Source organism: Callospermophilus lateralis, chromosome 12 (genome assembly GCF_048772815.1).
Source record: "Callospermophilus lateralis isolate mCalLat2 chromosome 12, mCalLat2.hap1, whole genome shotgun sequence".
NCBI classification, from domain to species: Eukaryota; Metazoa; Chordata; class Mammalia; order Rodentia; family Sciuridae; genus Callospermophilus; species Callospermophilus lateralis.
The window spans coordinates 80,965,944-80,979,844 of record NC_135316.1 but is presented as its reverse complement, the minus strand read 5'-3'; the positions used below and the strand labels follow the sequence as shown (position 1 = coordinate 80,979,844).

At 34.1% G+C, this 13,901-nt stretch overlaps 1 protein-coding gene across 1 annotated transcript in view; it reads right to left on the bottom strand.

Annotated features, from left to right (window-relative positions):
* Sohlh2 (spermatogenesis and oogenesis specific basic helix-loop-helix 2) overlaps positions 1-12,227 on the bottom strand; it is a 39,709-nt gene extending 27,482 nt beyond the window's left edge. The window contains exons 1-2 of the mRNA XM_076872250.1: positions 12,204-12,227; positions 5,193-5,407 (exon numbers count right to left, since the gene is read on the bottom strand). Of these exons, the coding sequence (XP_076728365.1) occupies positions 5,193-5,407; positions 12,204-12,227 (239 nt within the window). The remainder of the gene's footprint in view (positions 1-5,192; positions 5,408-12,203) is intronic.
* Between the last annotated feature and the right edge of the window lie 1,674 nt (positions 12,228-13,901).

Here is a 13,901-nt window from a genome sequence, read left to right as displayed (position 1 = left end):
CAATGACTCCAGACAGGCAGGACTTTGCTAAAATGTGTCACCCAACTGAGGTCTATTAAAGCTTCGTATTGTTCTGTGAACTCTGAGGAGCTGGGACTGGAAGAGAACACAGGAAAGGAAAGGAAACATGGCTTTCATGAGGAAACAGGCAAGTGCGAGGGGAGGCTAGGAATGAACTGGCCATCTGAAGGTGGAGGTAAGAAAAGCACATCACTCTACTGATGTGGATGGAGAGCATGGTGGCCTGGAGGGACTGGGAGTACAGAATGATGCCCACCTTGATGTAAAAGTATTTTATATGTTATTTTTTAAGTGATGAGCAAGGGTAGAGTATGTAGAGTTATAGAAATACAGACAACAGGATGAGGAAAGAGGAGAAAAGGAAAATGGACTGAACAGATATAACCACTAAGAAAAAATTATTGGATAGTTCAGTTGAAATAAAAGATACTTCAGAGATTCATCAAAAGTAAACTATAAGTCAAAATACTCAAACTAGAGAACAAAATAGATTTACTTTTAGAAATCACTCTATTTTCATTTTTGCAAAATTATACCAATTGATTTTTTTGACATAGAATATGTTAGATTTGTATATATATATATATATATATTCATATATATGATGACTTACAAGCTTTACATCAGTTAGGATTCATGAATTTTTGTCATTAGCACAGAATCAATGGCCAACCCAAACACTCAAGCTACTAGTGAAACCCTAATTGTAGAGCTGTACAGGGATTCATGCAATCAATAGAGTTCCCAGAATCCAACACTCTGGTGCAAAGCTCAGCTTCTCATGCACAAATCAATAAGCTAAAAAAGAGTTTCTGGATTCCAGGATCACGAAGAAAATGTCCTCTTTCTAAGGAATGAATGTTCCTTGAAACAACACTAAGCAACACAAAAATAAAACTCTTTTATCCATTCCAACCAAAATCACTTCTTCCACATTCCAAAATCCAATTTGAGCTGAGACATCCTGTGTGTTTGTCAATAAAAGATTCTGTGTTTTAAAAATTTGAAAGTCATTTGGGTCAATTCATTTATCCTTGCGTTTCACATATTACACTGTTCAAATGTCAATGATGATTCCTGAGGCGCTACCCAGGATCTACCTCTAGTGTTTAGATATGAGACTGGGGACATTCTGCTCTCCATTCCTTTGCCAACCTCCAGTATCTAATGGAACTGAGGTCAGACATCAGCTCAAACTACAGCATGCCTATTCTCAGTCTTGGCCCACTCCAAGGTCTGGCACCTGATACAGTAGTACTAAATAGAAAGATTATAAAAGTGTTTTGAGCCGAGTTTAGAAGAGTCCTGACCTCTGAAATCTACCACCTAAGAAAACCAAAGCAATCTTTTTTGTTTTTAAATACCTAAACCTGAGCTTATTCCACCAGCCCTTTTTATTTTTTGAGTTAGAATCTGCTGAGGCTGGCCTTGAACTTGCTACCTTCCTGCCTTAGCATCCCAAGTTGCTCAGATTACAGGTGTGTACCCCAATGCCCAATGCCAAGCAGTATTGTAAGTCCCTATGAAGCTTTGTTCAGGGCCAGAAGGACTTCAAGGAACCAAAGCTAGTGTCACATTTGGGTTGTAGCCTTCTTGAGTACAGTTATTTGTTATGCTGTCCATGGACCATATGCAGCCAAACTAATCTGGCATGGCCTATTTGAGGCTTACAACAAATAGGATCTTTTTTTAACCACTTAATTAAAACACCATTTTCAATAAGAAAGTTAAAACTTTGACTGTGAATATGAGAACACTGAGCTCACTGTCTACCTGAGATGAAATGTAGTATTTTAATGTTTATTTTAGCCAATAATGAAGGTCAGTGTGCTCTGCTCCCATTACATTATTCCACAGAAGAGTCCCTTTTGTAAATCTCTTAAGTTAGATATATAAGAACCATTTCAAGAAAAGTAAAACTGCAGTTCTAGAAAGGATCCATACACTGTTCATGAATTTGAAACATATTTTAATTTTCTGTTCCTGCTTTTAGAAGATCAAGTGTCAAGATGTATCTGAATTATCTGGTATCTGCTCTTTGAGTATAGCTTAATTTTGACCACTGACTTAAGCCAACAGTGAAATATTGTGGAATTCTGGAGCTAAGCCTATGAATCCTAGATTATCTTAAAATATGTTACCACTGGATAGTGTCCGAGTTCATCTGGCTCAATAAAAATATGTTCTTTCAACACATTCATAAAATGAAAACAATTAAGGAGTACTATTAGGAATGCCGACCCATAATGGAGATGTGTCTACTGCTTGAAATAAAGTACCAATATTTTTATGAATGATTAAAATTAATTAATGATTAACACCAAGCTCAAAAGACAGTTCTTTTCTAAAAATCAGTTTAAAAATCCTTTAAGGAGACTTCTTTAATTTCATTCTAAAATAACCCTAAAATTATAACTAACAGGCTTCGTGAGTACAGTTTTTAAATACCTAAACCTGAGCTTATTCCACCAACCCTTTTTATTTTTTGAGTTAGAATCTGCTGAGGCTGCCCTCGATGATGTTTACATCATCCTTATTTCAATAAAAATCCATATGCTTCATAGATGCATAGGTTTGTGATCATGTGCTCAAATACTGAAAATAAACATGCACATTTCTAGTCCATAGTAAATTCCTTATTCACTGCTAGGAAATATAACGTGGCCAAGCAAGAAAAGCAAGGGAAATAAACAGTTGTACATTTTCCTGGACCTATCCAGATTTTGAAATACTACAAAACAATAATAAATATCTAAGGGGGAAATCCACAATTTGGCAGAAGGAAAGCTAAACCAAACTCTTCATTTTGGGTTAGTCATTAAATGTTAGTCAAAACTCAAAAGACATTTGCTTTAAAAAAGATGAAATTTTAAATGTCTTATAAATGAGTCAGTATGTTTATAAGACTTATTGCCCTTTGAAAAACTACAGGTTGAAAAACTGTAAACTTTCTCAACAATAATAAATAATTTAAGAATTCGCAAATAATGAACTCATAATAGTTCTCAGGGCAGGGAGGGGAATTTCAGAGCCATTCCTATCTGCTGAGGCCAGCAACACAATAGCAGTTTCCACAAAGAAAACAGACCCTTTTCAAAGAGGAATACAAAAGCTAGAATTCATTTTTTGTCTCCAGAATGGCATTTACCTCATCTGTTCAGTCATTCACTTATACCTACAGCAAGGGAGATAATGCTGGCTAATAGTCAAGATCTACCCTGGGAATTGAGAATAGAGCAACAAGAGACAAGGAAAACAAACTGCTGTATTCCACAAATGATCCTTTTTTCATTTGAAACACACGCTTTTCAGCAAAATGAAAGACCTACCATATGCATATCCATAACTTAGTGCCTTCATGTGTCTTTTTTGTCTACTATGAAATAAGCTACAGACTTGGAGTGTAGCTCAGTGGTAGAGCACTTGCCTGGTGTGCATGAAGCCCTGGGTTTGAGCTTCGGCACTACACAGGCATTTACACACACACACACACACAAAAAAAAAAAAAAAAAAAAAAAAGAAAGAAAGAAAGAAAAAATCTTAAGCTGTTATTTAAAGTAATGAAAGCTATAGAGGGTAGAATCTGCAGATATAGTATCAGACAGGAAAATCTGTCCTTGAATCTCCTAGGTTTTAATGACTATGATTAAACATCAAATTTATTATTAAATAAAACTTTATTTTTACCCTGTTCTAAACATCAATAATGAGCAAATACAAAGCTTTACTCCATTCAGAGAGACAGATAGGATGTCACACCTGAAACAAGGGAAGAGAAGAGCTATATAGTTTTCCAAAATCCCATGTGTTTGATTTATACCAAGTTTGGCATATGCTGAATCAGGTATAAAAGAAGTGGCTTCAAAACAAAAGTCAAATTATTACCTTCTTTTATAAAGAACCTGAAGCAAATAGTTCTAAGTTTTGGGAAAACAAGACATGTGCTCTTAGGCAGGTCATTTCATTCTCTATTTTCTTATCCGTCAAAAGTAGGGACAATGAAATCCTGCTCTGCTCACATCACAGAACTGCTATAAAAAAAAAATACTATATGCATGAGATATCATGAAAAGTCCCCAACCAGGTAGAACTCCATCTATGGCAGATTTTTTTTTAACCTTTTAGTTCATGTGACTTTATTTTGTTTGTTTGTTTTTCAAAAGGCTGTGATAAAATAGGCATATGCTCTGGAAGGGGGCTGTTCATAATGTGTTTGGGAAGTGAAATCTACTTTTGAGGTGTGCCGGTTTGTCCAGAATTTAGATTCACAGTAGAAAGCTGAAAGAAATGCAAACCAGTGGTTCTAAGAAACCCCAGAAATAGTGTCTATCTGTCTCTCCCTAAGAAAGGACTCAATGGCTTGGGCTTCCTATTCCAACCCTTCTCTTTCTCTAATATAATTTGCTTGACCCTATATATTCAGTGATCACAATATTGATTCTGAATTTTCTGAGTCCTATATTATAATTCTGACAAGCTCTCAAACACTCTAGTGTTACCTACAGTTCTATTTTCTCTATCATGTGTTTTTATGGAAACAGAAAAAATTTGTTCTGTCTAACCCTATTTAAACACATTCCAAGTGGCTTAACATTCTAGTCTTAACACTGTTAGTCTGACTAACATTTAGTCAGAAAGAACTGGACTCCAGTTCTTTAGAGTCCAATGCTCTTTAGAAGAGGAGCTTCTGTGGACTTCCGTGATGAAACAGAAATATTGGAGGTAGTAGTCTCTGGGTTAGATGGACAAAGAGAACCTCAAGGATCCAAGGGACAGTTTCAGTCCACAACCAACATGGCAGAGCTGAAAGTGCTCACTTGCTTTAATATCTGCTGTAATAATTAATGAACTCTGGAAAGATGTGTCATTTCAATGATGCTGTTATTTACAAGACATTCCTATGGGAATAATGTAAGCATTATACACCAAGTAAATTTCTGGGACCAATTAATTCTTACTTTCTTGCCCATACCTATTCTCAAGTTAAAATAATTCTTATAATAATATGCCACACTGGCAATAAAAATAGCAACATGTATATAGTTGAACCATGAAGATATGCTTCATTTTAAAAATTAAAGTGGAAGTAGATCATCTTTTAAGAATTTTCATAGAAACCTGTTTTTAAAACACCAGTCTAAAGATATAAAGTCAAGATTTTGAAAGTTTACCTAATTGACCTGACAGCTTCCAGCTCCTCCACACTTAGGAAGGAAGTTGTCTTCAGGAACACCATGTCGAATGTGCAATGGTCTAAAAGTGTGGCTGCCTTCTGCACATCACTAATGGTGATGGTGACTTCTGCTGTATTTGCAAAAAGCTTCTGTAGAGCATCAGTCAGGTGATAAAGAGTGTCATCTCCAACCAACAAGAGGTCTATTTTTGCCTGAAGGAGAAGGAAGAAAGCAAAAGCACTACATAATTAATATCTGTACATAGAAAAAACATTGTGCATGAGAGGATAGAATAAATAAAGGTGACAAATAACAATGATCATTGCCTCTATAGCTGTACTGGATGATGAGCTGTAAGTATTTCAAAGGTAGGAATGTCCTCAGTACCTAGGATTCAATGGATTGGAAGGGCATTCTATTTTTTAAAGTTTTTCCTACCCATACTATTCTACTGTGTTTTCCTGAAAATTTCTATCTTGTCCTATTAACAAAAGACAAGAATCTTATGACCCAATTTCTCAATAGTCCATCCCACTGGAAAATCTGTTTACTGCTTAGAAAACCAAACTTGTGCTCTCCCACACAATTTATTTTGGTGAAACACACATTCCAGAAAACAGCAAAAGATCAAAATTCCTGAGAAACACTCAAATAAAGTCATTTGAAGGGAATATATATATACTATTTAAATCTGAATATCAGGAACCAAAAAGTTTCTTCATTTCCATGTGGGAGTATTTTCAAATACAATTAGAAACAACAGAATTCCCATCCTCACTTTTAATTTTGCTATCTTTTATTCCCTATAGCTAATGAACATAGCCCATGGAAAATGCACAAAGTTGGAAATGCTTGAATAAATGAAAGTAGTCAAAAGACAATTGGAAATGCCAGACCATGGACAGATCTATGTGAGAAAACAGATTGGGGAGTTGAACGTTGAAGCCAAAAGTAGTAGGTGGAGGAGTTGGAAATACTTGTACAAAGAGAAAAGCAGCCTGTCGAAGATGCACCTCTTCAGGGCAGGATGCTGGTATAGAGGCCTCCCTGGGTTCTCCCCAGCTTCATCTTGGTTTCCCAAGGATTGCAGGAAAGAACTGTGAGGTGTAAGAAACCAGGCAAGAGTGTGAAGTAAGCAAAGATTCTGCACTTTTACCTGCTTATCTTCTCATTTTCGACTTTATTATTTTTTAAAGTAAGTCTTCCTCTATCATCTCATATCCTCATTCAATTCCTTCCCTTGGAGCAACCACTATTAACAATTTTCTGTCTATCCTTCCACACAATTTTTATGTCAGATGTATCAGTGTAATACACCCACGTACAGCTTTCCCTTAAATAAATGGGATATTCCATTTTAAAAAAATAAGTTGTTTTTCTCATGTAATGACATAGTTCAACAATTCCTCAAAATTTTTGGTTCAATGAGAACATTCTCATTTTCCAGAAGGTTACACATGTATTTTCTTTTTAAAAAAGGGGTTTCCTATCATTTGTTGGGATCTGGGGTGGATGTGCTCATCTTCATCCAGTCTTCCTCATGTCCAGTGATAATAACTGATGAAGTCATTCTCTAAATATTGAACTTCAATGTTGTTAAAATGCTGTGATAATATCTTTATAAGCATTCCTTTGTGTAAATGCATAAATCCTAGCATCAAAGCTATACAGAAAGGTTTTCCATTTTCCATCTTAGATATAGCCAAATTGCTTCTTAGAAGCAAAAGTTTGTGTCCCCACCAAGAGTATAGATGAGTTCCAATTCCCTGAATTCTTAATAAGACTGGTTATTCTTAAGCTTTTTAATTTTTCTGCATTTAATTTTCCTTTTCATTGGTATTTTTCTGATCAATGTTTAATATCCTTTCATTTTAATGGCAATTTACATTTCTACTTATTCCATATTCTATTCATCATACATGCCCATTTTATTATGCATGCCTTTGTGCACCTTCCTATTTATGGTCTTTTTCTTATTGCTTTGTTGGATTTTATGTATTGTGAATATCACTCAACTATTTTGAGTCTGTGGATCCATCTTTAAATTTAAGGTATCTTGTCAATGGTGTTTCATGTGTAGTCACAAGTCACAAATCTGTTTTCTTTGGGACTTCAGTGAATTTTGTCTTGCTTTCAAACCCATCTGTTTATATTAGAATATGGATTGATATGTTAAATGCTTTTATTTTTTTCACTTAGCTTTTTATCTTCTTTGAAATTTACTTGGTGATTAACATGAGGTAGTATTCGATTTCATCTTTCTTAAAAGGCAGAGCTAAATGCCCTGATAGCATTCTTGAAAAAGATAAACTTTCCTCAGTGCTTTTAAATGCCACCTTTGTAAGTGATTTTATTATGTTTTTCTGAAACTCATTTTGATTAATCTATTTGTCTATTCCTGGTTGATAGCACACTGTTTATTAGCTATTTATAAAGTGTTTTTCTATTTGATAGAGTACATTGACAGTTTCCTTCTTGTTATTTTAAAATTTTGTTTGCAGTTATTTCCCACAACTTTTTTTTCCAATGGAATTTTATAATCTTCTTGTCAAGGAACCCTGCTGAAGTTTTGATAATGCTTGCATTCATTTATTTTAAATGTTAGGGTATATCATCACTGTATTAAATCTCCCTATTTAGAAGATATGACTTTCAAGAGAATTTGGGTCTTTCGTGTTCTTCATTTTTATAGTTACTTTCATATAGATTTTGCATGTATCCTTGAATATTTATCTTTAGATATTTTAACATTTAGAGATAACTGTGAAGGGAATATCTTTTCTCATTTACTGAATTTTCTCATTGATATAGCTGTCATAAAGAAGTGCTGTTGATTTCTGTATAAGGAAGGTGCTTCATATATTTTATGATATAACATATTTTAGTTGAATCTTCTCAGTTTCCTTGATAGACAATCATAAAATCTTCAAAAATGACATTTTTATCTGTTTCCAGAATTTATGCCTTTTACTTGTTGATTTTAAAGAACTGGCTAGTGCAGGGGTTTTAGAGCTAAGTAAAATGTATTTAATACATTGAATATGTATACATATATTTTATGCGTAAGTATGCATCCACATAAAATGTAAGCATAGTATATACTTTAATGCCAATAAATTGTCAAAAATGCAAAAATAAATAAGTAAATAAAGTGTTGGCTAGAATATCCAAAACAGAGGTGAACAGTGAAGTGAAAATGAGCATTCTTGCTTTGTTCCTGGCTTTAGTAGAAATATTTTGAAATACTTTTACCACTAATTATGATATTTTCTGAAGATTTCTAGTCAATATCCTTTATCAAAAATCAAAAGTTTATTTCTATTTGAAGGTAAGAATTTTAAGTCATAAATGGGTGTGGAAATATACTAAATGCTTTTTCAATATGAACTTGATCATACTGTTTTTAATTTTTCCTTTAATCTGGTAGGTAGATAATCATAATAATACATTTCCTAATGCCAAGCCATCATTGCAAGTAATAAACAAATTCATAACAGATTCAATTCATTGTTCAATTTTTGTATCTATGTTCAAAAGTGAAACTGGAAACATTTTTTTACTTTATTGTGTTGTCTTATCATGGTTTGGGTACAAGGATTGTATGTCAACCTTGAAGAAGAAAAAAAAGCATTGATATTATTCTATCGTCTCAAATATTTTAGAAAACAGAAATTATAGGTTTACTGAGACTTATTTAAAACATGTTTATAAAAGTGCATTTAGACTACCTTTTACAGATTTTGATTGATTACAGTTAAAGTTTCTAAACTTCAATTAGGTGATTTTTGTTCATGCATATTTTGAAAAATCCATTCATCTATATTTTAAAATGTATTAACTTTTAAAAATATGTAATATGTATTACTGGGTTCTTCTTGTTTTCTAACTCAAAATTAATTTTTTTTTCCTTTTTTTCTGTGTTTTTCCTCTGCTGATGCTTTATTACAGACTATAAAAACTCTGTGGTCCAATACAGAAGACATAAACAATTTACACTCATGTTCATAAAACTTATTCTGCATTCAGCCCAGTTATGTTAGCCTGTTTCAAATGCTCAATATCTATGCATAAGTGGCTACCATATCAGGCAGCACAATTACAGAATATTTTTATCATTGCCAAAGAAAGTTCTGTTGGACAGCACAGTAGAGAAGATAAGTTTTCCTTCAAGTGACACCTTGTTTTATCCCAAGGATTTTGACAGATACAGAATTCATGTTCATTCACAAGTAAAAAATTTTAAACTTTCAGTTAATATTTCTATTTTAACCTGAGTTCAACTCCTATATAAAGGTGTTTTTAATTTTAAAGGATAGTATGCTTTAGTTCTTGATGTTTTGCCAATCCACCAGTTGTTCATTTCTTATTTTGATACACCATCAAAAGTGAATGTGCCCTGCATGTTGTCTATTTTTTTTAGAATTTGACATTCTCTTTATATCCTACAGTCAATTTTTGCAATGTTCTATGGGTATTTGAAAACAATGTCTATATTCTAGTAAACAAGTTCTATATATCTTTTAGAACAAACTTGTTAATTGTTTTCTTTTGTCAGGCCCAGTTACTCTTTCAGTTTATAAGGAGGTATGTTAAACTCTCCCTCTCTAATTATGGTTTACAATGTCTTTATCAATGTCTCTATAAGTTCTATTTGTAACTAGGGGTCATGTACATAAAGGGGTCATGTTCATGACAGTTACATAAATTTATATGGAAATATAACTATAACATTTATACTGTATAATGATCTAGATTTACGTATGTTAAACAGCATATATATATATACACACACACACATATATATTATAAAGAAAGCTAAATATGAAATATAACTGTCACTTTTAATACTTTATCTGAAATTTTACTTGTTTCTACAACTGTTTTTCATATTTCCTTATTTTGAAACATTCTATATCTTTGATTTTGTGTGACTTTTATAAATAGCATAAAATTGAATATTTAGTATTTTTAACAATCTGAGCTTTCAATTTTTGATGTACAACTAAAAGTAACTTATTATAATTATGACATTTACTATTGACAATAATGTAATATGATTAATCAGCTAATATTAATTAATTATGAAACATTTACAATCTAATGTGAAATGGTCTAATTCCTTTCATTTGTTATTCTACTTCCTATAGTTCTTTCTTCCCATGTCTTTGGTTAAGCTGATTAATTTTTCCTTTTTCTACCCTGCTGTACCTACAGTGCTTTGGGAATTAAATTCCTTATTTCTATTCTTTGAGTGGTCAATTTTCTTACCTTTTTATTTTGAATCAATTTTAGATTTACAGAAGAGCTATAGAGAAAAAAATAATCCCAAAACAGGAAAAAAAAATGAAGAGCTATAGAGAGAGAATGGCGAGTTCTCAACAACTCTTCCCCCAGCTTCTCTATTAACACCTCACATAGTCAGGCTATTTTTATAAAACCTAAGACATTGTGGTTTTTTAACCACAATTTTTAAAACTAAGAAATAAACACTGGCACAGTACTATTAGCTAAACTGTAGGCTTTAATTGGATTTCATGATTTTTTTTCCACTAATGTCCCAGGATCTCTTCTAGGATAATACCGTTAGTTGTCATGTCTTCTAGTCTTTTCTAATCTGTCAAGATTTCTCAGTTTTTATTTTTCCTGACTTTTCTTAAAATTTTATTTTATTTTTTTACACAGATGGAGTACAACCACAACTTTTCATTTCTCTGGTTGTACATGATGTATAGTCACACCATTTGTACAATCATACCCATAATAGGGTAATAATGTTTGTCTCATTCCACCACCTTTCCCCCATCACACACCCTCCCCTCCACTCTGCTCAATCCAAAGTTCCTCTGTTCTTCCCTTGCTCCCTTGCATTATGGATCAGCATCCACTTATCAGAGAAAACATTTGGCCTTTGGTTTTTTTTAGGATTGTCTTACTTCATTTACTATCCCTTTATCTGTAAATGCCAAATTTCATTCTTTTTTAAGGTTGAATAATATTCCATTTTATATATATACCACAGTTTCTTTACAATTCATTTATTGAAGGGCATCTAATTTGGTACCACAGTTTAGCCTCTGTAAACTGAGCTGCTATAAACATTGAGGTGGCAATATCACTGTAGTATGCTGATTTTAAGTCCTTTGAGTGTAGAGGGAGGAGTGGGATACCTGGATCAAATGGTGGTTCCATTCTAAGTTTTCTAAGGAATCTCCAAACTGCTTTCCAAAGTGGTTGCACTTATTTTTCCTGAATTTTGAGGGATGCTGGTGAGGTATTTTTGTGGAATATCTACAACTTAGATTTGTCTGACATTTTCACATGATTAGACTGAGACTTTGGAAGACTACCATAGACACGAAGGACCTGAATCAATGACACATCTACATCTTCACCTTGGTCCCTTGGTGAAGGTGGTGTCTACAAGAGTTCTTTGCTGTAACATCACTATTTTTCCCTTTCCACACCCTGTTTTCAGAAGGGAGTCCCACTGAGTCCAATCAGACTCAATAGAAGGGGTCTCAAGTAACCACCTCTTGGAGGAAGGAAGAGCAAACTGTGGAGATGTTAAAACTGTCATAGTAATTAATGAATACATTGGGGGAGATTTTGGAGAGCTATGAAAATAACCCATTTCTCCTAAAAGTTATACTCCCTAATTTATCATTCATCAGTGGATCTTGCTTATAGGTCCACTATAATGATATCAATTTACAGTTTCGGTACTGTAAATTGAGCTGCTATAAATATTGAGGTGGCTATATCAAATTTTATATATATATATATATAATTTCCTTCCTTTCTTCTACATTATTTGGCATTGGTTGGGGGGTACTGGGGATTGAACTCAGGGGCACTCAACCACTGAGCCACATCCCCAGGCCTTTTTTTTTTTTCCGTATTTTATTCAGAGATAGGGTCTCATTGAAGTGCTTAGTACCTTGCTTTTTGCTGAGACGGGCTTTAAACTGGAGATCCTCCTGTCTCAGCCTCCTAAGCCACTGGAATTACAGGCATGCGCCACTCACTGGCCATTATTCCGTATTCTTATGCAAAGATTTGCCCCTTCTCCCTCATTTACTTATTCATCCAATCATTCATCTATATGGTATAGACTTATGGATATTTATTGGCTACGTTACAATCCAATGCTACTATTTGTTAGTCAAATTACTCCAGTTTGGCCACTGGAAGCTGGGAAGGGCTTACTTTTTAATAAGCAAATGTATCTATTTGCGATTAAGATAATCTAAATCTACAGTCTCTCTTCCAACAAGGCAGTAAGTATCCTTTACATGTCTCCCTCCACCCCATACTCTACCTTAGTCCATGTGCTTATATGCTAAGTCTATCTGGAATTTAAATTGTAACCATTATTAAATTTTTTATTAACATTTATACTTAATGACTTTTGGTTCTCTAATTCCTACTGATGCTAGAAGCTCATATTTGCTTTTTTCTTGGATTCATTTTATTGAATCAGGAAATTCTTTTAAAGACTTGAGGGCACAAAAGGGAGTCTTAGCAAGTCTGAAAACATCTTCATGCACCTCATAATTCAGGACTAGTTTTACCTGGTGAATACTTCCAAGGTCAAAATTACTTTGCCTTTGAATTTTGAAGATATTGATCCATTTTCTTCTGCTAACCATAGTGGCTGATGAAAAAAGTCAGCTGCTTTGTTTCTCTTTGGGTGACTGGGTTTTTCAGTTCTCCAAGATGCCTCCAAGTGTAGCTTTTATTTATTGGCTCTGGAAATGTCTTCCCATTATGTCTGTGATTATTTCCTTCTCTCTCCTGCCTTGTAAATCTTCTCTTAGATACAGGAAATCCTAAATTGGTTTTTCATGTCTCAACTTCTGAGAGACTAGACTTCCTCTACTTCATTTTCTAGAGCAGGAGCTCAGTCTTTGGTCCAGAACTTCTAAAGAGTTTTGCAATTTCAGTAGTTTAATGACTTATTAATTTTTAAGATTTCTCTTTTTTTGTAATTTTTCATAACTTGCTATTTTTAAGTTTCAATGTCCTGAGAATATAAATTAGAATTTTTAAAGTTTATTTCTATCCCCTTATGTCCTAGGCTCCTAACCATACTTAGGAGGAGAACTGCCAGACATCAACAGAACTAAACATAAATGCACAAAAACAACAGTTATACCAAAGACTATCATCTGTTGAAATCCTAACCCCCAAGGTGATGGTGTTAGGAGGTTGGGCTGTGAAAAAGTGATCAAGACAAGAAAGCTCCCATCATGAATAGGATTAGTGCCCTTTTGTAAAAGGGTTCCTATTAAAAAGATACAGGCTGCTATTAAAAAGACACCAAGTGCCGTGCGCACACCTGAAATCCCAGCAGCTTGTGAGGCTGAGGCTGAGGCAGGAGGATCTCGAGTTCAAAGCCAGCCTCAACAAAAGAAAGGTGCTAAGCAACTCAGTGAGACCCTGTCTCTAAATAAAGTACAAAATGGGGCTGGGGATGTGGCTCAGTGAGTGCCCAGGAGTTCAATCTCTGGTACAAAAAAAAAAAAAAACCGAAACAGGGTAAACAACAGAAACTTATTAAAATTTTGGAGGTTGGGCAGTCCAAGATAAGGTACTAGCAGATTTGGTGTCTAGTCAGGGCATGATTTAAGGTTCATACATAGCAATTTCTGTTTTCTCACATGGTAGAAGGGGCTACAGAGTCTTCCTGGAGTCTCTTTTACAAAA